Source organism: Musa acuminata, chromosome BXJ1-4 (assembly GCF_036884655.1).
Source record: "Musa acuminata AAA Group cultivar baxijiao chromosome BXJ1-4, Cavendish_Baxijiao_AAA, whole genome shotgun sequence".
Classification (NCBI taxonomy): Eukaryota; Viridiplantae; Streptophyta; class Magnoliopsida; order Zingiberales; family Musaceae; genus Musa; species Musa acuminata.
Genome location: NC_088330.1, coordinates 854,733 through 879,526, shown reverse-complemented (window position 1 = coordinate 879,526; position 24,794 = coordinate 854,733). Strand labels below are relative to the sequence as shown.

The window sequence follows — 24,794 nt, the reverse complement described above, 5'->3', positions numbered from 1 at the left end:
TTGAGAAAAATCTCTCCTCGAAAATCTGTATAAAGACACAATGAATGAATGATATTATCCATTTCATAATTTTATTTTTTACTTCTTCATGATATCATAGCTTTCTTATTTTAAGCAAAACTCCTTTTCACTATCTTGATAATTTTTTGGTGGCTGTTATTTGTTTTTCTAGTCTACTTTATTGTTGCTTTATAACTCGATTTCTGCTTTTTGTTTTTGGATTTTGACGTTATATCAAAGATGAAGACGTGTAACTTCTCTCTATCGATCTCTTAAGGTGATATGCTTTGTAGCAAATCTACTCTACTTTGTTGATCTTATTAGTCTCATCTTGTGATCGATGCGCTTCTCCATCCTCCATCGTTATTCAGTTTTACTTGGCGTGCATTCCCTCTGCTCGCATCGATACCTACTACCCAACATCTTCATTGGTGTTTTTGTCCCCTTCTCGTTAATCGTCAAACTTACTAGCATCTCGGATCCATGATCGACCTTTCGATAATAGTCCATTACTTTCCATCTTCCTATTGAGAGAAGGACTCGGGAGATGAGGAAAGATATTGCTTTCATTAACACATCTTAGATCAGATCCTCCCCTATGCATTTTTTATTTCTGATCTCATCCAAAAGATTAGATCTCTACCATTTATATATCCAAACTAAATCATCAATTAATTATAAATTTTTCTTATTGCATTACAACATCTTCTTAGCGTTTCTTTATTCTCTACATCTAATGCTTCAATTATTATTTCCTAAAATTCATCTCAACCTATAGGACTTATATCTATCGGTATAATAACTCTAATTCTTTTCAAGCTCTCTAAATATAGTAATTTTGTATCTAGTATAATTCACTAATCTCCTATTTAAATATGATACTCTTCTAATTGTCCACCAAACAAGATTTAAATATCAAGAGAATATATTCCCATGATAAATCTCAATCATAAGTTATGGTCACGATATGATCATCTTATTCTACAAATCAATTATTTAGTATCGCCATAGAGTCTTTTATTTATATATAATTATCTACATAAATATAAAATAATCTTATAAATAAAATTTTATCTTATAAAAAACATAAATCATGTATTTTTTCACCAAGTCATATTTATAATATTATGATCATGGATAATATCATAAGATATTTTAAAATTTTGAAAAACTACAGTAGCATTCTGCTCATGCTATAGCATCAGAGCATTTGCAATACAACATCCAAGTCGAAAAAATTATCAAATATCTATTTATATTTAAAATGTGCATTTAACTTTTAAAGTACATTTCAAATATATTACAAAATGCACCTGACCAATAAATTCAAAAATGGCTAAAACATTCAATCTAATGATTAGTCAAGTGAAATTATGTTGAAAGCGATAAGAGAACTGATCAAAAGTTAAGTTTTCCCTTCTCGATGCAATATATTTTTGTGACTCATTTTTGCTGCATCTCATGACGAGATAACTAATTCGTCACCTATTATCGATCTTTGGTGTTCATTAGGACTCGGTTGTTTTGCAATACACCACGAGTTATCAATTTCATGGTGTTCATTAGGACTCTGAAATGACAATTAGTTATGTACGGAAAGAGATTAAATAACAATTAGATTCCTTGAGTTCCAACATAAATTTCGAGAAGACTTTCATCGTACTCGGATGAAAGATTAAGATTGGGAAACGAAATTGAGGTTTCATTCGAATAATTCGGTATATAATAATGTCCTTCCAAGTTAGTTTTGGCATATTTTTTTTGATAAGATTACTGATTTTATTTTTAATTTTTGATTTTTTTCGTTTTCTTAACTCCACAAATTGATGAATTGAGCGTCAAACATAATCCTGGTAAAAGACTTTGACAAACAAAGCCATCTAAATAAGAATTGAACTCATTGGATCTTTCTTTGGTCATGGATCAATTTAGCTAAATCAGAATCGTACTTTTTTCCTAATCTCGAGGCAATTACAGATCAATATTCAAAATTAAAATTAACAAATGCGAATGAATTTGACATGCGGGCGAGTTGGTTGCTCGATCAGCAGCATCAACTTAAATTTGACGTAGATCGAGGCTAACACGTAAGGATAGCGATGTAGGCAACTTTAGAATAGAACATTAGGGTTTCGACGTGTGATGGCATTTACAGCTTCAAAGGGCTTAATCAATCCAATGAAAATGATTGTCCAGTATAGATGTGGGCGGAAGATATCGACACATCACATGCAACATGAGCTTCACGGGTTATTTAAATATCGAGTGATATTATAACGAAGCATTCAAATTTTTTTTTTTTTTTTTTTTTTTTTTGTGTGGCTGAGGATTTTCCACACATGTGAATGAAGGAGAGAGGAGGAGACTGCAGCATCTGATGTTGCAGTGCTGATTGATACACGCACCACAAATACAATGCAGTTTCGGCGGTGGGGTCCTCCGCATTTGTGGACAGACTTAGCTGTCAGGCTTACTTCACCTTACCCCTCCCGTCTCAAAGAAAAGACGCATACGGGTATGATAGAGCGCGAGAAGACGACGACAGAAGCAGCACGACGCGAAAGCGAGAGAGAGAGAGAGGATGGCCGACGCTCACATGACGGCATCTACCCACCCACCCACAGAGAGAAAAAATGTATTCCTTTACCCACTAGCTTTGGAGTGGCTTTCTTCCCCGTCCTCGCCGACAGGCAGCACAGTGCCTGCGCTTTGGTATGATTAGCCAACCTTCACTCGCTTCTATTACTGTTCTGTCTTCTCCCATAATTATCGCCACAGATTGATCCATTCCTCGTGCTATTAATATCAATTTCTTGAAAACATGCATCTTATTGCTGAATCTACTCGGGATAGCTCTCCCACCGATATGACCAAATCACAAGGTGGCATTCAACGCTGCGAACGGTGTGCAGGAATAATGATATGTCCTGCAGTGATCTGCTGCCTTTCCGCCATCCATTCATCTACATCCCAAAGCTTCGGAGTTCAATCTAATCTACTCCACGTTCATCTGCATACATTTATTTACGCAGCCCAGTTTGGGTTTTACTTCTTTTAACTGATATAATAGTGAAGCATTTCTTTACACATGTCCTCTGTTTTGTTTAGTGATAATCCGATCATTGGATCTCTGACAGCTCTGCTCCTCTCTCTCTCTCTCTCGCTCTCTCCATATTCCAGCCTACTCCGCTTTCTTCCTTACCCTGTGACCCAGGAATCGACCCAACATCAAGACTTTCTATGTTCTTTCATCGGATTGGACACTGATCGCTTGCTGCTTTGGTTGGTTGGTGTTCCTGCTGCTTCTCCAAAGGTAATTCGTAGCCATTTGAGTCTGCTCTCGTTTTGTTTTCTTTTTTATCGGATTCTCTTTTTCTCTCTTATCCTTCCTTGAAGGGCGAGGCAAAAATTGATTTTCTCATTTTTTGGATTTTGATCAGTCCTAGTCCGTTGTGTTCTTTTTGGCTCTGCAAATTTCCTCTTCTTAATACACCCCCAAACTTTGGTCTTCTAAGTTTATCTTTCTTAGAAGTTGAAATTACCTCCAAAGTCTCCTAGAAATAAGGCAGGAGTTGAGTGAAAATCCTAATAATGATGCAAAAGCTAAATCTAATCCAAAAAGCCATAGGGCTTTGATCGACCGATTTAGGGACTAGATAAACGAACTACATGTCATGTCAATTTGTTTGTGCTTCCCTTTACTGCATCTTGTCAAGTGCATGATCAACCGTTAGTGCTCTAAAAGTTGATGTGACAACCAGACGTGGTTTTGCTTGGCCCTCAAATCACCTACTTGCTTCCGCGATTTTGCTTTTTTAGCTTCACAAACTTAGCAAAAATGGATCATAAGATGCTTGAGATGTTCCCAGAACATTGAAAAGTAAATCTGAACGTCTGATGGTGGTGATGATAGCTCGATATCTGCTTCATTTGTTCTCTAGGCTCCTTGGTCGCAAAATGCACTATTTTTATGTTTACTTTACCAGTATACCAATGCAAATAAGTTTCATTGTCTCTGACAATTATGCTGCTCCAAATTTTGCTAACTTACCATGTCAGTTTTTGAAATTTTGGTTTTGTATTCTTGATGCACCTCAAAATGGTAACTTTCGTGTAAATGTGGAAGATCTATGTGATAATTGCATTTTGTTTCCCTAGATTATTTGTATCGGCTCTATTAATTCGTTTTTCTTTTTTCAATCGTTTTGTGTTCAGCGTTATTATTCTCTTATATGCCTGTTTTTGTGCAGGGTCAACATTTGGAAAACTTTCATGTTATAAGAGGCAGTTATGGCTACGCTTACTGACATAGGGCTTGCTGCAGCCATCAACATATTAAGCGCCATTGCATTCTTAATAGCATTTGCTGTCCTAAGACTACAACCAATAAATGACAGAGTTTATTTTCCAAAATGGTATCTTAAAGGTGTGAGAGGCAGTCCAACACGCTCAGGGACGTTTGTACACAAGTTTGTGAACTTAAATTTGAGGTCATATTTGAGATTTCTGGAATGGATGCCAGCTGCTCTCAGAATGCCAGAACCTGAGCTGATAGACCATGCAGGACTTGATTCTGCTGTTTACTTGAGGATATACTTGATTGGGTATTCTACCAATGTCTCTGAAGCTCAATTCATTAATCATTCTTCTTCTTTCTCTTGTGCACATTTACTATAGTCACAACTTTTGTTGAAGAGGGCAATGCAGAACCTGAACAAACTATCTTTTGACAAGCACTGGTAAATCCAGAGAAGCAATAAATGGTTTTACTTAGAATTAATTTATAGGATGGGACTGTATGTTCATATCAAACACTATCTCTTCACTCTCAGTTTTTGAACTTTATTCTTTTAGGATTTAGGTGATTATCCAACAAGGTAGTTAAAGATGCTGAAGCTTCAAGTTCAAGTAATAGTTTGCTTATGTTTGTTAACATCCTGAGACAACAATATGCAATTTTTGATCAAGTGGGATTTATATTCCTCTTATTGGCAAGACATTAGGATGTTCATTTTCATAAGGCTCTTAATCCAATTGGTAAAGTCAAGTTTGCTTTCAGATGAGATAAAGGGAAAAAAAAAGAGTTCTCTGTAATTTTTCAACTTGTTCTTTTGAAGCATGTACATATTTTCAAGGTGCAACAGTCTAGCTTGGATGCTGCAGATCGTCTCACAGAACAAATGTATGCGTCATGCATTAGATTGTGTTTATCGTTAATAGTTCTCCATTAAATGGTAACTTTGAACCAATGGTATTAGTTGTTTAATTTTGTTCCAGAACAAGTATCGATTGATGTTTTTAAATTTATACTTTAGTGATGTGTATTTGTTCTTTTTCTTACTAGACTCAAGCTCTTTGTTCCAATGGCAATCCTCTCCTTTGCAATCTTGGTGCCGGTCAACTGGACGAATAGTGGTACTTTGGAAAATTCAAAAGTGGAGTACAGTGACATAGACAAGCTTTCTATTTCAAATATTCCTTCAGGTTCACAAAGGTAAGCTGTAAGAATTTTATAATTAGACTGCTTACTGGTTTGATTAATTTGTAATTTCTGTTTATTAGCCTTCACGTAATGCTTGTTGTAAATTTCTGAAATTTCGAACTTTTTTGAGATCAAGCTTATGAAGATCCAGCATGTAGATAGTAATTAGACAGATCAAGCATCACCATTTGGTTTTTGGTTCATTGCTATTGGTCTATTGATTTCTGTAATATCTCTGCCTTAAAGGAAGGAGCCTTAAAGCCATTGACATAAGCTTTTAATGGAAATGAAAAGAAAAATGGCACTTCACTTTAGACTAAACCAGTTTGGCTAAGGTTTAAAGTTTTGGTATGAAGAGGAGGGTGGAGGGAAGAGGGGAAACAAGCGGAGGGGGGAAAAAGAGTAAGAGTTGGAGATACAAAGAGATGGATCAACAATGGGAGAGAGAGAAGTATAAAAAAATATTGACAGCTGCGACAGCAGTCATAAATAAAATAAAGTGATACTAGTACCAGGCAGTAGGCTTACTACCCAGTAACCATTGGTATCAGTTACTTTACCGCCAGTTAACTTCCACACAATGAGCTCACTGGGAAAGACAACTTATCTTGGACTGGACCAGTCCATGTGTCAGTCCCTTGTCAGATCAGCCAAAACCTATCCGAACTAGACGGTATGCTCAAAGTACCATTAGTTATCCAGATGATTGATATTATGGCCACTTATTCACCTGTTTTGGCATAGGAATTGAACTTTCTGAGGATGATCTTATCTATATATTCATACAGTCTCAGTATGATATATTGGCTCTGGGTTTCTGATGCTGCTATATGGTGCTTTGCTTTCAAACCTTCTTTACCTGTGAGATTGATTTTTCGATAATTTTTTTGTTTTCGTTAAAGTCCATATGACAATATGACTGTTCTTCTTTGCATGTGTTTGAAATTTGAAACAAGCCTTTTTTTTTTCCCTAAAAATTTAAACTAAGTCACCAAAAGTTAAACCAAGACAAATAACACATTTATTAGTGTGTAGAGAAATAAATAGCATCTAAACACAGATCAATTATAATAAATGGGGAAAAGTTTGTCTGAATATTGACGTATAGGTGGTAGTCCGACTCAGCATTCGATGCTTAACAACTGAATGAGATACATAGGTAACGGGAAGTTGGAAACCTTAAGATTACTCTGATTGCACAAATGAAAGTGGAGCATTTGAGAAACAAAATTGTTCCTTGTTGAAGAGTTCATGGACAATTTTACTGGAAAATGTGTTTGGCTTATCGGATCTTTAGTATATTTGTGGGTTATAAGTTTAATACTAGATATTTAGATGAGTTGTTACTGTCATGTTTGAACCTAGAATTATTTATGTTACCTGTTCAATTGGAGTTCATCTTTGCTGGTAAATTTATTTAATGAACATTAGCATCGGTGCTGCTTTAGACCTAATGCATTATTTAATTTTCTCTAGGCTTGAAATCTTTCTCACCGTCTTTGCATTCCTTGTTAATAATACAACAACAATTGTTTTGCTAGTTGAATATGTTAGTTCTTGTTGTAGGTTCTCTGTGTTCATGAGCATTAGTTGCTTTTTTATGTTTGTAGGTTCTGGGCCCATTTGGTTGTGGCATATGCCTTTACATTTTGGACATGCTATGTGCTTCTTAAGGAATATGAAATTGTTGCATCAATGAGGCTGCATTTTCTTGCATCTGAGAAACGCCGTCCTGATCAATTTACAGTAAGCTTTCTTTGATCTTGTCAAACTGGCATTGAAAGAAATTTTACCAAATTCTTGTGATGTCATATTTGTAAACCTGGAGAAAACTGCTAATATCTTCTAATTTATTGGAATTTGAAATAGTTTGATTTTCTAATGTTCGTGCTTGTTGCAATCTGAATTTCCTAAATGATTGCAAAGGACATGATCCTTTTTTTTTTTTGCATCTTCATGATTTTCTATCTGAGAATTGAATAATCATCGGGGTTCATGATATCTTGCATTTTATATGGTTAGGAAAAATATACAAGATTCAAATTGTACCTTGTTAATTTTTATATCCAAATAATGATTACTTGTTTTGTTTTGTTTTTTTTATTGGTAACTTCTGGAATTGATTGTTATCCTTAAATTTAGTAGTTTTTTTCAAGAAACAGTTATTAGAATAGAAGAATTTAAAAGTTTAAAACAACAATAATAATAATGGCAACAACAACAAAACATGAAAACCCAATTGTTAAGGGTTGCTACATTGATCTTTTCCTGTCATTTTAGTACAAAATAACTTGAACAATACAATGTCATACAATCTCAAGGTATATAACTATTCTGTAGGCATTGTATCTCATGACCTCTTATTGATCAAACCAGTTGCCATGGTTGGTAGGTAGATAGGGATTGCCAAAGTGTAGGTGAGTCTCTTTTGTATTCCTGGCAGCATAATTCCAAAGCAAGTAATATAAAACAATTTAAAGGTCAGAATGCGATGCTTCAACTAACATTATAGATGGCAATAGGGTCTTAGTGAAAGGGCAAGAAGCATGGGATGTCAGAATGCTGATTAGAAGAAAAAGCTTGCAGTTTGAGGAGAACAGACATGAGAGTCGGCAAAAAAGGTCCAACAAGCCATTAATGTTGTTCCACCGAGCTCTCTTTACATAGACTGGTAATTGGACCCTCTTTTGTTCTAAATTGGATACTTCAACATTAAAGGGAAGACATGATGATACTAATTGTTTCCCAACATTTTGTTTGGGTTTTATTTAAAGTTGAAACCATGGATTTTAATTTTGGTTGTACTGGTTGGTATGGATCGATATATACTAATTTAATGGCTGAATGATACACGGATCAGGTGGAATTCGGAACTGTTCATATTGTCCCAGGAAGCTCATTGTGTCAGGTTTATCAGATGGTAAGCTGATTGATAGAGAGCTATACCAAGTGATAAGTGTGTGTGGTATGATTAGTGGGTCATTTTTTTCTCTGTTTTTATAATCTGCTAACAGCTATTGGCAATTGTTTTTATTTTTCTTTCTCTTGTCTTTCTCATCTTCCATTGCTGCTTCTTTTTCCTCTTCCTTCTCTGCCATCGCCTATGCCTTTTCTTCTCCTCCCCCACCACCTCTTTTGCATTGCTGTTGTCTTCTCCTCCTTGTTTGTGTCGCCAGCCTCCTCCTACCAGTACACATTGGCACCTCCTCCCCTCTTCTATCTCATCTTCTCTTTTGTCCATTCCCATCTTTATCTACTCGTACCGAGTGTTGGTGCTGTTCGGATACGACTACCGATCAATACTGATATCGTACCACTCTAGCTATTGATTGGTATGGGTATTAGACTGAGATTTTAATCCATGGTTGGAACCAACTAATATTATGGGATTTTACCTAGTTTTAGTCAAACTAAATATCTAAAACATCCACCTCAAGTCTTTAAGCCTTGATGGCTAATCATACCTCTACTTTGTGATACCACAAGGGCCCCCTCTCTGTTTCTCTCAGTTTTGTCCTCTACCCCCTCTCTCCCACCACAACATCACCCAGAGTCCGGATAGCCACCAGTCCCTCTTTCTCCAAAACCTAGACCTACTTTTGTCCAGTTGGCTGTTTGTGAGGTCCCTACATATTTCAGTTGGTACCAGTACTTATATTATTGAATCAGTTTGATCAGGACAGGCATCGAGTCTAGGACCGGAACACATATCCTTTATTTTATCAGTGTTGTTACTCGTTAGTGATGATATAATTTAAAATATCCATATAATGGAGGAACTCGGGTGTAATTTGAAGATGGACTTGCTGCATTCCTCAGTGATCTTATAATAGAGGAATACAGGATTTGATGATGATGGACATGCTGCATTTGTCAGTGATCTTTTACACCAACTAATTGGCTTAATGGGAAGATTTCATATTTTAGATCATACATGCTTATCTAGACAGTTTCCTTCACAGAAAAGGTCATAGTATTTATGTATTGTATGTAATGATGTATATGCAAGCACGGACATCATCTTGACTTACAGATTATAGACAGTGATTACTAATAAAATTGGGATGATCAGACTAATACGCTTGTTGACTGTCCTATATCTGTTGACTTGTGTCAAACTAACACATGTTTTTTATTTATTTCAGGTCCTTGTTAGGAATGTGCCACCTGATCCCGATGAATCAGTCAGTGAGCTTGTTGAACATTTTTTCCTTGTCAATCATCGTGATCACTATTTAACTCATCAGGTTTTTCTCCTTCTGTTGATCTCATGATATGTAGCTTTATGACAGTTTAAAAGGACTTATGTTCATAAGATTAATTTGTAATTTTAATGTTCAATGACTGACTGATAGTATGTTGAATGTGATCTTAATAATATGCTTAAGTGCGTAACTATGCATGCTCTATTCATGAGTTCTCATGTAAAACTACTCCGAGGATATTTATTTACTCTTCATCTGAATCCTTGTTATGATGCTCTAGAGTAATGTTGAGTAACAAATCAACAAAACATTAGGCCTGTATGGTTTCACTACCTATTTGTGTTAGGTTGATCGTCAATGAAAGAGTAAGGGAGGTATAAAGGAGTATCTGATTTTGATGATGTTGATTATTACATCAGCATACCTTCCAATAACGAGGTCTGATACATGTACTTCCATTTTTAACCATGATGAAGTCTTTCAATTCCAGTGTACATGTAGATGGATAGATAGATAGATATAGGATGGTGGTGAGTGATGGTGAAGGTGATATGCACCAGGATGATTCAATGAGATCTTACTGATATAGTGAGAAATCATGAATTCCTTTTACATTCACACAAGGGAAGAATATAAAAACTTGAAGAAATGATGGGATCGCATCTGTGTAATTGAAGGCATGGATTGCAAATTCTGCTCCCTTGTTTGTACTGGTCTAAGCATGAACTGGCATGTGGACTGCCCAATTTTGGGTGGTCCTCTCTCTTGTGGGAAAAGTTTGATCTAAGTATTCATCTCACTGCATTATAAGTTTGCCAGAAGTTCCTATCATAGGAGTCTTCTTTTTTTTTTTCTTTTAGTTACGAGTAACAAGTATCTCTTTTACAAGATAACATTTAGAGGCTATATCCCTTTTATATGATACAAAAAGCATTAATTAGTATTATAAAAACTTTCATGTTTCAACCATAGAGGGATTGGGGGATTATCAAAATGCAGGCAAATCTATGTGCCCAGTGTTTTAGAATATGCCCCTACTTCATACTGATTGATCACTGTTTTGATTGCAGTCTGCCTGGAATGATTAGATTTCAAATCTAGGTGATATAATTTTTTTTTGTAATTAATCCATGAATGTATACAGTAATAGTGGGCCATACAGCCATATGATATTATTTCTTATATTCAAGTAGTTTAGTTTTTCTTTTTCTCTATTGGTATTTTCTCTTCATTTTTGTAAAATACTCAGTTGTAAAATGAACTCTGTTGTAAATTTTCCTTGAAAGAAATTCTTTTTAGAAAAGTCATAAATAGGCTATCGAATAAATCAAGGTTCGCCTTATCAGTCTGTATCGGTATACCGACTGGCTATCGATATGATATAAACTGAGCCGTATTGACGTACTGACATATGGTATACTGGGATATACCAATATATCGATATGGACTGCCTGTACCAATCTTCTATTGGACCGGCATGTACTGTCTATACCGAGCAATACATTACGGTATGGTGAATCTTGAAATATATCATAACCATTGACTTCAGATTCATGAGGAGAGTGCATGTTTTTAATTGTAGGTTCAACATCTGCATTCTCACAATTTTTGGTTTGCAAATGTTTTGTAGGTTATTTGTAATGCAAACAAACTTGCTAAGCTGGTCAAAACAAAGAAGCAGATGCAGAATTGGCATGATTACTATCAATTAAAATATGATAGGGATCCATCTAAAAGACCTACTCGAAAGGTTACTTTGAACTCTGTACCTTAACTTTGTTTTGTGATAAAAAAATTTTAATCTTTTTTGTGATGTCTTTTGTCATTCCTCTCAAAAAATCATGTTATGATGGATTTCTTTGTTTTAACAGACTGGATTTCTTGGACTTTGTGGTGATGAGGTGGATGCTATTGAATTTTACACATCTAAGATTGATGAGCTCTCTGAAAAAGTATGTGCTACTTACTCATACTTTGTGTAATAGTCAATTCCAATTTTAACCACAGCAATTAATCATTTTATTCAATGAAAACATTTTAGTTTTTTTTGTAAGATATTGGAACTGTATAGTGCATACAAACTTATATACATTTAAAAAGGTCGAGTTGCTCGTGACTTTTGGGAGTTACTCTCTGTCATTCTTTAGGTTTGATTATGGTATTATCTAAGTTTAAAATCAAAATTTTGGAAGATTAATTAAATATGTTTCAAATGAACATCTAGTAAATGCATTATTGTCACTGACTAACAATCAATAGATCTACAATGTTGATCATGGCTAGCCTTAATTTTCCATGTCATTTCACTTATGCTTTTAGTTTAAAACTTAAATAACATGTGCTGTTTTAATTTTAAAAAGGTATTGATGATACTTTCTTAATAGTAGTAAAATTTAGGTGTGATGTTGAGAACAAGGTTTGCTGTGCCAGTTGACATGGGATGACATTAGCGGTGCAAAACCAATATCTCTCTTCATTTTGTGTAGTAATGTCAAGTTGTCAACAATGTTGATGCATTCATAGGCCAATAATTGGCTTGTGCCTGTCAGCACAAGGGCATGACAACTTGCACAACATAGTGCCATACCATGTGAAAAAGATATTGGCATGTCTTCTTCATCCTGCAAAACAACAATCCTTGGTTAATATTGCACTGAGTTACACTTTTCTATGTCAAAACATCTTTGTATATTCCAATCTACGAGAGGTTCATTTCACAACTACATAGTCACCTCATAGAATCAAGAATAATTTTCAACCATGCAGTAGCCATATTCTGAGTAAATCCTAACAAGTGACTTGGAGAATCTGAATGCAGCCAAAACCTTTTTCTTTCAGAACTTGGTTGCGATTGTGAGAAAAGTATATGCTCCAAGATTTTGATTTACGACTTGCAAAGATGGTGGAAGTCAGTTAATATCATAATTGTCCTTGAACTATCAGTTATTCTTTCGTACTCTTATTGGTCAGAAAAGAACAAGCTTGCAAGTCTGAATATATGTCCATGGACATCCATGTATTATATAATATTGATCAGACCATTTTTTCCCATATATTTACACCTCTATCATCACCTGTTTCATTTTACATCATCCATAACTTTTTATTAGCTTTTTTTTCTTTCTTCTAATTGTCTGATGAGACAACTATATCAGGTCCTTGAACACTAAAGCTATTTCGATTTTAGACATGTGATGACATTCATAGTCCATATGAAATTCCTGTAAAGCACTCTTGCGTATGCCTAATAAATGTAGCCTAATGGTCAGCATTGCTAGCGTTGATTTCGCATAACTGCATTAGTTTTTTACATGTTTTTTTGTATCATGTCATGAATTCCTATTTCTGATGGTATATGAAATTCTTATTGGACTCTTGTTGTTCACTTTTCTAGTTTCACTTTTCTTTTGGAAGAAATATTTTTCATGCTAAAATAAGTATGCTCTTGTGTGGATAAATATATTTTAGGAGGCTACAGAACGTGAAATGATAAAAAATAATTCGAAATCCATCATGCCAGCTGCATTTGTTTCCTTTCGAACACGGTGGGGAGCAGCTGTATGTGCTCAAACACAACAAACTCAAAACCCAACTTTATGGTTGACTGAGTGGGCTCCAGAACCTCGTGATGTATATTGGCAGAATTTGGCTATTCCATTTGTTTCCCTCACAGTCAGACGGTTGATTGTAGCAGTTGCCGTCTTCTTTCTTACATTCTTCTTTATGATACCAATCGCATTTGTACAATCTCTTGCTAACATTGAGGGAATAGAAAAGGTGGTTCCATTTTTGAAGCCCATAATTGAAGAGTAAGTTTTATACAATATCTCAGGTTCTACTTTATTACGACTATTCATTATTTTGTTTCTAATTATGCGTGAATTGTTTAATTAAAGTTTCCTTTATCATCTTTGGATTATGCTTTCTTTTCTATATATTTCATGCTTGTACCAAATTGTTGACAAGACATTGTTGCAGGCTCAAAATATTTTTATTGCAAGTAATAATGAACTTGATTTCACTTATAGGTTCATTTAGTCTTCTTAAAACTTTTACATAAAACATGTTCGGTAATAAGTTAGGATTACCTATAAGATTGATTATATGTTAGACCATCAGATGACTCTTAGAGTGTGAAATATTATAGAAAAAACATAAGGAGATGAACTAGTTCTTTTGCATTGTTTTATGTAATCTGTAAGTTTGTGTTTGAGCCCAATCTAGATCAAAGAGAAAGTAACATATTCTTAGTTCCAATAGCTTTGTTGCATCCATGGATTTTCTTTAACATGGGGTTGAACTAGTAACTGTGAGCATGGTACATTCCATGCTGGCAGGTAGTGCACATCATGACAACACTAAAAAATGTCCAAACATATTTTTCAATTTTATATTTCAAATCTCAACTATTGCTATAATTTGAATGGATAGATCATAGATCTAACCAATTTTACCTACTCCCTTCAAAATTTTGAACAAATGAACAAGAGAACTTCCTCTCATTTTATGCTAGAAAAAAGTACTGTATAAAAGAAAAATGTTGACTTCTGGTCTCTTTTATTTGTTTTATGTGCCATTTTCGACGAAACCTCTGGATTTTAGTATTCATGGAGGCTGAAAGCCACACCTTGCCTTAGTAGGTATTCTAACAAGGAATGAGGTGTTTTCAATTATTAAATGGTGTAGAATTCTCACAAACAAGACGGTTATAGCTGTTGCATAGGGTGGGAAGAAATGAGGACAAGAAGTAAGAAGCTTGATCAACATTGTTTAGTTTGAGCTATAAAAGAGCACACGAATTGTCCCATAGCAAACATGCACTATGATATAGTATGGTACATAGCTCATTACTTGATTTAAAAAAGTAAACTTCTGACTACCTATGTTTCTAGGGTGGTTGGGTCGGTCTAAATGATGGCCAAAGGGGATTTTTGGGTGGATAAAGTGCCTTTACTGAAGACATCATAAAATTTGTAGGATAAATTATTGATATTTTTTCCAAGTCTCCAATATAGAAAAGTACTTATACATGAATGTAGAATCTTAGGCACAAGACTGGTTTGGCAGCTGGTACCAATCATATATGTGTGTGTGTGTGTGTGTGTGTGTGTGTGTGTGTGTATGTGTGTATATATATATATATATATATATATATGTATGTGTATATACATATATGTATGTATATGTAAATATATATATATATACATATACATATATTCTATACATATATATATATATGTACATATATACGTACATATATATATATATATGTATATATATATGTACATATATATAATAGGAACTATTGAAAAGTTAAACGATAAAGCACAGACAATGGCATACCATTCAACTTAGTCTAAGTCATTGAGCCTCCTCTTGTCCTTTTCTTGATGTTCTTTGTTTTTTCTCTTTTTGTTCTTCTTTGGTATCGCTCCAGGTATATTGTGTCATTAAGTTAGCTTTTAACCAAAATTTGTAGAAACCAAATATAAGTGGATAATTTTATAACAGAACACCTAACTGATTCATGTTACGGTTCAGTATGGATGGTATTTACCAGTCCGAAAGGTTACCAGTACATAAACCAAGGTAAACTAGGTGGTAAGTTCGATACTGGATTTATACCGAGCTATACAGGGCATGTACCAGACCAATACATGGTGGTACAAAGTCTACAGACTATGTATTGAGCAATTTCTTCTTTTTTCTGTTTTTCCATCCCATTTTGGGCTTTTTTGGAAACTCAGAATGTACTGGTGTAGCAGCACTCGAAATGACAGTATGGACCTGTACAATACTGGTCTGAGCCCTGACTGATACAGTACTGATACATGAAATGATGAAATTGCAAACCAATTCCACCTGTATTTACTGGTCCAACTAAATAATGATATCAGAAAATGTAACTCAATCTTAGTGCAAAAATATAATTCATTTTGATTTTTGTTGTTTTATTCATTTAGGTAAGTGTACCTTCCTATGTATGGGGATCAAACTGGTATGATAGATTACTGAAATCAATATCAAGTTGACATTTAAATTCTTGTAAATAACACTGTTTCACTTCAAAGTATAATAGAGAAGGATTTGCTAAATACCATTGAAAACACGGTGAATCGCATATGGTCAACAAACTGATTTGCGCTAGCCAGTGTGATTTATTATACCAAAAATAACAAGTTGTAATGTCCCAACTATACCTGATTAATCTATTGGTTCACTAAGCATGGATATTATGAATATTTTTTCCAACTAAAATGTATTAATTTGTCAGACAAGTATTAAAAATGACCCTTTATTGGAGCTCAACAAAACATTCAGTTCAAGGGGCCAATCCCCTCTTGAACAATTGCTAGCCCCATGAAGCCTACTAAAGTTAGCTAGCGAACCAACTGATCTATTTCCTTTAATATTCCAAAAACTTATCCAAAGAACTATAAGATAAACGGGTAGTATCATTGAGATTGATTGGGCTACATGCAGCCTCCTTGGGTCTTTGGTGAGACTGGTCAAGGCAAAAGAAGGTCTTTGGCATGAGATTCTCCAGTTGACTGGTCTCGAGGCTTTTTTGTATTTTTTTTAATTGATCTTATATAGATAACTGGTGTGTTTTCTTATTCTTTTTATTAGATGTTTGCAACAAACTAATGAAAATGAGTGTATTAGTACAAATGAGAGTAAAAAACAACACTACTAGTACCAGTAATGTATCCTTGAAATGGCAGTTCTTGGAGCAGTTTCTACATTATGGTTGTACATCTTGTTGGTGACTGTGGCATAGAACAAAACTTCTAACCATATATTAAAGATATTAGCTAAATTGGAAGGAAGTTTGAACTTTGAAGTATTAAAAATGCACATCTTATTGATATCTTTGATTAAAAAGATGATATAATGCCCTTGCTTAATAAAAGTACTTGGTGAAAAACAAGGTAGTAATTGCTTGTCATTCTTCGTGCATATATCTAGAACATAAATATCCTATTAATCCTTCAAATTCTTTGAATGACAATTTACAGTCAGATAAAAATTAGTTCTGATTAAGAGTCTAAATTATAAAACATCTTCTGCAATATTTTTCTTTATAGTTATGATATAGAGCAATATTATGAAATCCTTATATTAAAAGAAACAAATTTTTGATATTTTATCCCCACTCCTGTCCTTGCGTTTTCCATAAATATCTCAAAACACTTAATATTGAGACCTAGACTGCTCTTATGGCTAAACCATGCTTTGTTTGTTTAAAATCTTTCATAGTAACAAAGTGCTTAATCTAATAGAAGTATAATAAAAAAATAATTATCAGCATTGTATCAATCATCAGACCTTATACCATTGGAATTCTGGAAAAAATAGGGCCTGAATTCATTATAACCAGGAATTGAAGGATTATTTCAAATATTGTGGCTAAGAATGTGTTTTCTTATGCTACATCAATTAGAGAATGTATTGTAATCTTAAATCAGAAATAGGAAACTTGAAAATGAATTATTGAAAATTTTAAATATATTAGTCACTTCATTTGATGAAGCTTTTTTAGATATCTGATGTAATTGAAAATGAAATATCATGGATCTGTATTTTTATCTAATATAAAATTCAGATTGTCCCAGAGAATTGCCAAAGTGAAAGTTATTTGAAAAAGAACTATCAGTGTGTCATAATGTTATGACATTACTTTTTGGGGATTTTTGCAGTTACACTAAGCATTCTTTTGTCTTTTTACTGACAAGCAGTCATATAATTCTACAGAAAAACTATTAAGGCATTCATCCAAGGTTTTCTTCCTGGAATCGCTCTGAAGATATTTCTTATATTGCTCCCAACAATATTGATGCTTATGTCGAAGTTTGAAGGATTTACATCCTTATCGGTTTTGCAGAGGAGATCTGCATCTAAATATTACCTCTTCATACTTGTTAATGTATTTCTAGGGAGCATAATCACTGGAACAGCATTCCAACAACTCAATTCTTTCATTCACCAGTCAGCAACGGAGTATGTCTTGCAACTTATCCTGATTTCTGAAAGTAATTATGCAGAATAATTATTTCATTGTTTTAACCAATTCACTTATTTACAAATTGTTGATACCAACATCTGGGCATGGATGTGCATAATGGTTGATGAATCCATTGGCTCAGAAATTCATACATCTATGTCGACACCATGTTTTATGCATGAATCTTGATCCATGTTTTTATCAATATCAGTGAAACATCAAATTTTTGGGGAACAAGATTTTAAATACTGGTCCTATATTGATTTTGATTACATGTTAGTCTGGCATAATTAGAGATACCAAACCATATATAGGCCTATATCACCCAATATCACTGAAAAAACTAATAAAAGAAGTGGTATACTGAGCAATTCTGAGCTCTTTGGTTTATTATGAACATCAGCATTCAATGAAATATTTCTTACTATTTTTATCTGTAAACCTAATGAAATAATATATCGCCTGTTACAATTTTCAATCTGTGCTGACAGTTATTTGCTGTTAGATGTGGAACGAATTCTTAAATATAAATTAAATAGCTAAATGTTCTCCTAGGAAAATAGTAAAGCAAGTCTAAAAGGTGAATTATAAATGTAACATTCAAATCAGGAGTTTTTCTCAACTAAATCCTTTCACAAGAGTCGTAAAGGAGTATGATTGACTGAAAGAAGTTGTAGTTACGTATGATCAGATGGGCAACAGTTCTATTGATTTCTAAATAAATTATTGTGACATTCAACCTAAAATTATGTATTAGATGGTAAATTTGATGTAGAGGTTGGGGAAAAAAAAGAACACATAAAATAGGCAGTGTACTTCAAACCTAGTTCCAAAGTTTATGATTTACTGGCTGTACCTATCCAATTGTGTACTTGTATATTAGTGTGCCAACATATTGGTTGGTTCCAATATCTTAAGTAATTTTTAGTGTCTTTTCATTGATGTACCAAGGCAAACCATGTTATACCAACCAATATGAATTAGTCCAGTACGATTTCGGCATGGTGCTGATGCCAACAAGTAAACTTTGTTGCAAATTGCAATGATGAAAAAGAAAGAGATCCATCAAGTCATTTAATAAATATATATGGGATGAGAGATATAGTAATAATAACTTTTGCAGTTTATTAACATCTCATATAGATTTGCCTCGAAAGGGGAGAAGAGAATATTTGATATACTGTAGAAGTGTCTTTTAACAAATTAAGTATAACTAAGAAAAAAAAATTAGTTGCTGTTAGTTTTACTTGTGATGTTGGTTTCAAGAGTAACCAATGGTGGGAAACAATCCATGTGGACAACATGACATCGTTGGGATATGCATTATTTTCATTTATTTATCTATTGTGGGTGGGAGGTTTTAGGAGAGGGGAAGAGTTCTTGTATTTATGTCGTTTGACACTGCCAAACTGAAGGGTTGATGGGATATTTTCACACACCCACAAACTCTCTCATCCTTTTCCCTCTTCGTCTTGTTTTTTCCCTTTTGTCGTCATTCACACAATTCTGTTAACATGACAGCAAGTTAATATATACCTCCTATTTGATACTGCCTGTTATTTGTCTACCCTCTAAAGATTAAAATAGTCCCTTTGCTGGAACCTCCCAAAGTATTGGTTATATGGTTGCATGTGAGCATACAATAATAATTTATTTTTAACTCCTGTACTTTCAACTTTCAAGTGCTCAACTTCAACCTCCTGTCACTAGTTATTCTCCTCTTTTGTACTAGGTTATGAGACTCCTTTAGTTCTTTCAGACAGTTGTCTTCTGGTTATGTTTGGGCTCTTAATTCACCATTACTTCAAGCTTTACGACATCTTAGGGTTTTTCACATTTGAATAGAACTAAATTGCCAATATTTTGTCTACTCATTTACTCCTCAAATCAACATTTAGTTTGTTACTTATCCATTATAATGTTTATTTGATTATGTAACAATGATTAAAATTTATAGTCTTTCTGGTCCATTAATCTTGGCTTCATCTTATCATAAATTATTGGTTTTTATTCATTTCCACTTTTATTGTATCTATTTTATGCCCTTATACTTCTAGAATTTTCTCATTATACATTTATGCTTTTGAAAAATTAACAGTTGTCTTCTTGTGGTAGACCAAGAATTTAGTTTTGCTGGCCATACTTTAATCTTTTCAGGACATACCACCATTTATAAGTCCATCTAGGCTATGATAGTACTTGTTAAAATACTTGTGAATAGGCCATAATGCAAAACTAAATTCACAAGCATACCACAAGTACTTGTCAAGCATAGTTTATAAGTACTTTTCAATCTTTGTAGCAAAACTAATTCACAAGTACATACCACAAGTACATACTGCCTTGAAGATTAACAAGCATGCTACAAAGATGAATGCTGGTTTTCATGCTAGCATATAAAATAAATTCACACACCTCATAACAATGCATGGTGTGGCATCGTAGTAGCAGTACCAGATTAATGACCTGCTGGAAAAGGATTACATGACAACTCACCTTGGGTGAAACACAACATAAACATTTTTACATAATTGGTTTTATTCTTTATAACTATATAGTATACTAATTGTCTTGCATTTTATTTATTATTCTTTTGTGCTAGAAATTAACATTAAATGAGATATCTTATAGTTAACATGACTAGTCAATTGTACAAGGTTGAATATTTCCGTATGATCATTTATCTATATCTAACTTGTATAATTAATTGTTCATCAATTTAGTAAGTTATGTAATAAAGTCTTTATACTTTGAAATTTGTCCTGTTATGTAGAATTCCAAAGACAATAGGTGTATCCATTCCCCAGAAAGCAACATTCTTTATCACTTACGTCATGGTTGATGGTTGGGCTGGAATTGCTGGAGAGATCTTAAGATTGAAGCCTTTAATAATCTACCATTTGAAGAATTTTTTCTTGGTGAAGACTGAAAAAGACAGGGAAGAGGCAATGGATCCTGGAAGCATTGATTTTGCCTCGTCAGAACCTCAAATACAGCTTTACTTTCTGCTTGGTCTTGTATATGCAGTGGTCACGCCATTCTTACTCCCTTTCATAATAATTTTCTTTGCCTTGGCTTATGCTGTCTTTCGTCATCAGGTAAGAACCTCAGGAATTTAATGATCCTGATCATTCAGAGTTGCCATATATTTTATAAAAAGATTGTGTTATGTTGATACATTTCCATGTCTGATTCAATGAATAACATGTGATAGTTGCCTTGAGCTTGGTTATGTGGAGTATATTCTTTCTTACCCTTCTATGTAGTTCCAACAGTATAAGCCCATCTAGGCTATGCTAGTAGTTATTTGTTGTGGTAAACCCAACGAAATGAGGTACTTGTTTGCTAAACACCTGATATATTGGGAATAACAAGTTGATCTTTAGAGAATGAGCCTTATGTTGGAAAAGGAGAAAATGTGGTTAAATGATAGTTTGTTATCCATGAATTATAACTACTTGCATTAATGCTTCTTGTTGGCTATTTAGGGCCATTTCATCTATTAATTGTGATCGGGAAGTTGGCCTTTGGCGAGGTTGAGGACTCATCTGTCATGTCTTCTGCACTTTTTTCTCCTATATCCCTATTTCTTGTCTCATTGCTGAAAGAGAGAATCTTTGCTTTGCCCCCTTGTTATTGCAAATATGAATGAGAACTAAGGTCTAATCACATTGTAGAAGTAAGATCTAGTTGATCAAATATATTAATACTTCTCAATCCCTTCTATGTTACTATCTTGATTATCTTTTGATGGGAGAAATGACAAGTATGATGCAGTGAAATACTGCTTTCCTTGGTGGTGTGTGAATAGTTTCCTGTTAAGTCATGATATTGTGTAACATCTAGTTGTTCCTACATTATGGACTGGGCGTACCAGGCAATATGGACTCTTATTTACTAGTATGACTAAGGACCAGTATCATGTAGGTTGGTACTATTCATAATAAGTTTTTTCAAAAAAAAATTTCTGGTGATACTGGGTGATACATGTTAGTCTGTTGAAAACAGGCTGATCCAACCAGTTACTGAAAGCAACATCAAACCAAGATTTAAATCCTTTCTTGGAAATGTTAGTGTCTAAATAGCCTAAAGAAGAGATTACTTTTTCAAGGTCCTTAGGAGGCATCCATGATTTCCTTTTCCTATATTTTTTTATAGATCAAGGGAAGCATCTTTTATATATTGCTTAATCAAACTGGAAAACTGAATTCTCTCTTTTAATAAAAATAGAAATGAAGAAATTGCTAGAGAATTGCACAAACATAATAACTGAAGATCTCAAATATTTGTTCATGAACTTCAAAGAAACCTATACATACAAAGTCTATTAAATTTCCTTGAATTTCGCAATCATGTTCATTAGTATGAATAGTGGTCCTAAAAGGCTAGAGTGAGAGTTTATTAGTTTTATCATTTATGAAGCACTTGACTTCTCTTTCCTCAAGCTTTTTGTTATATTCTCATCTATTTCTAAATGGAGGATAATACTTTGTGCCGTTTGTGGTGGATGACTTCTATGCCTATGGAGATAAATAATTAGGGAAGTAAACTTAGTGAAAGAGACATTGCATTGAAACAAAAAGGAATTAAGACATAGAGTCTCCAAATTAGGTTTCCAAACTACCACGTCTGTGCTGGCTTATTTGAAGCGGCCTACTGTGGAATAATCATATTGCATATTATTCACTTCTTTGTCCATCAGATAACTTGTATTCTCTTGTGCTAGCTTATTTCAGGTTAATAATAGCTAAAATTACTTGTGGAATAATAATTTATATTATATGCTTACTTTCTTGTCCATCAAATAATTTGCATATAATAAAGGATAACGGCAACATAATGCTGGAATACTCGATTCATGTTTGTCACTTCTCTGTTAACCATCAAACAACTTGCATCTAACAAATCTAGTATTTTTTGCTGATCCAGTTTTTCTCATGATTCAGATTATTAATGTCTACAATCAAGAATACGAAAGTGGAGCAGCATTTTGGCCAGATGTCCATGGTCGTATCATCACTGCTCTGATTATTTCCCAGCTGCTTCTACTTGGACTTCTAAGTACAAAGCATGCTGCAAACTCGACGCCTTTGCTACTAGTTCTTCCTGTATTGACCATATCATTTCATAGGTTTTGCAAGAACCGTTATGAACCTGCATTTGTTAAATATCCACTTCAGGTAATGTTTTATTAAAGATGAGTTAGAAAGATTAACAAAAAGACTAAATCTATGAATTCTATTTCAATTTTTTTAATTTTATATTGAAATTGTAAGTCTATATTATTATTAATTTCATATTCATTTTATTTAAATGATAGACTTGTCTGCATGATTGCTTGTCAGATTTTCACGAGTCACATAGGATATTGTACTGAAATTTCTATTGTTTTCGTCAGTAATCAGATTTAATTCTAGGGTCAACTTAAAGCATAATGTGTGCTTGAAATGTTGGTAGTTCCTCATAATTCAGTAAATAAAGAAAAAATGGAAGATTTTCCAAAATATTCTGCATGTTTATTGTGGCAGCAAAATAAGTTGATCAGATCCTTTCTTACTCTGTTACCTATTGAATGGTCTGGAGTAGGTTTCCTCTTTTTTTCTATTTCTATACCTAGAGTCTCAAAGTTTCAGTTTCTTCCTATAATTGTAATTAGTAATAGCTGGAGTATCACATATCTTCCTAAAAAATTGTGATGTTACGTGTTGCTATTTTCATCATCACAATAGAGATACTGCAAGGATGTAGGTCTTGTAGCTATTTGCACTTGAATAACGACAACATTGATAAATCAAATGCGGACAACTGCTGCTGCTGTTATCCCTCATATGATTGTTACATCGTAGCCTTCACTATAACTACTATTGCTTCTCTGCAAAACTAAATCAAATAGGTAATCAGTTCCAAAAAATGGCTCATCATATTACTGCTCAAATCATGTCTTATATTGGCATGCATCTTCGATAGCCTTTGTCAGCAGTGGCCAAATCTGAATCGTAGCATCGTCTGCATCCATTACTGGGAGCTAGTTGATATTATTGTATGAGTCCTCAACATTAACTTGCTTAGATATGCTTTCCGTTTACTAAGATGCTGCTAGAGGTGTTTTGAAATGAGAAGTAGTTACATATCTGTTGAGTATGATTTTTCTCTTGATAAAAATTTGATCTTATGCTTTTTCACTTGCAGGAAGCAATGATGAAAGACACATTAGAGCATGCCACGGAACCTAACCTGGACTTGAGAGCATACCTCCTGAATGCATATGTACACCCACTATTCAAAGATGAGGATGACGATGATAGCTTTTCGGGTGGTGGGGAGCAAGAGTATGAAACTAAACTAGTACCCACGAAGCGCCAGTCCCGGAAGAACACACCAGTGCCCAGTAAATACAACGGTTCATCATCACCTTCTCTTCCTGACATTGTCAAAGAACAGTTATAATGTAGCATGCATGGTCATGTGCTCGGTGATGTGAATTCCCTTGTAAATTAGGTACCATAAGGAGTGGGATGTCCCATGTTGTTAAATCCGTCTTGTCCTTCACCGAGACTACGAGATGTGTGATGTATTTAGAAGGCATCAGCAAGTGCTGAAGACCAATCCACGCGAACTCATGTCATGTTGTACAATCCAATGCACTTAGTTTCGGTAGCAAAATTAACAATGTCAATTTTTTTCGAGATATTTGAAAATGTGCGGAGGCTAAACTGTTCGAAGATTCCATTAGATATTTCTTATTCCTGATTTTTATTTGCATGTTCCTTTTGTATGTATATAGTGAACAGAGTGAAAGCATTCCAAATTGATTGATTCTATGGAGTTCGTTGTTGGTCACATGCCTGATAAAAATCATTTGTCATGTTCATCATTTCTTGTGCAGCTAATGCTGTGGATACTCTACTAGATGAAACCAAGCTTTCCTATTATCTCATGAAATGTCTTACTCCGGCTGAAATTAGTTACCATGGTGATGACAGTTGCGTTATTGGAATGCGTCTTGGTGTTTAAAGGAAATAATTTTATACCAGCATCCATTTTGTTTATTTAGTCATATTTTATTTCTATCTTTTCATACATATTAGAAGAAATTCTTTGA

The 24,794-nt window shown here is 34.1% G+C and overlaps 1 protein-coding gene across 4 annotated transcripts; it reads left to right on the top strand.

Annotated features, from left to right (window-relative positions):
- The first annotated feature begins 2,562 nt into the window (after nucleotides 1-2,562).
- Nucleotides 2,563-24,454, top strand: LOC135640242 (calcium permeable stress-gated cation channel 1-like). 4 transcript variants are annotated; one of them, XM_065154515.1, is made up of 13 exons: nucleotides 2,570-2,712; nucleotides 2,854-3,313; nucleotides 4,251-4,604; nucleotides 5,345-5,494; nucleotides 7,093-7,228; nucleotides 9,628-9,729; nucleotides 11,318-11,437; nucleotides 11,559-11,639; nucleotides 13,156-13,496; nucleotides 17,443-17,688; nucleotides 20,466-20,790; nucleotides 22,639-22,872; nucleotides 23,882-24,454. In XM_065154515.1, exons 3-13 carry the CDS (start codon nucleotides 4,291-4,293, stop codon nucleotides 24,137-24,139), a joined length of 2,307 nt encoding a protein of 768 aa, XP_065010587.1. In that variant the 5' UTR covers nucleotides 2,570-2,712; nucleotides 2,854-3,313; nucleotides 4,251-4,290; the 3' UTR covers nucleotides 24,140-24,454. The 4 variants fall into 4 exon arrangements, with proteins under 4 accessions (XP_065010595.1, XP_065010587.1, XP_065010593.1 ...); XM_065154521.1 differs by having other exon boundaries at nucleotides 2,595-2,712; nucleotides 3,181-3,313; XM_065154523.1 differs by lacking the exon at nucleotides 2,854-3,313 and having other exon boundaries at nucleotides 2,563-2,712.
- Nucleotides 24,455-24,794: the final 340 nt, after the last annotated feature.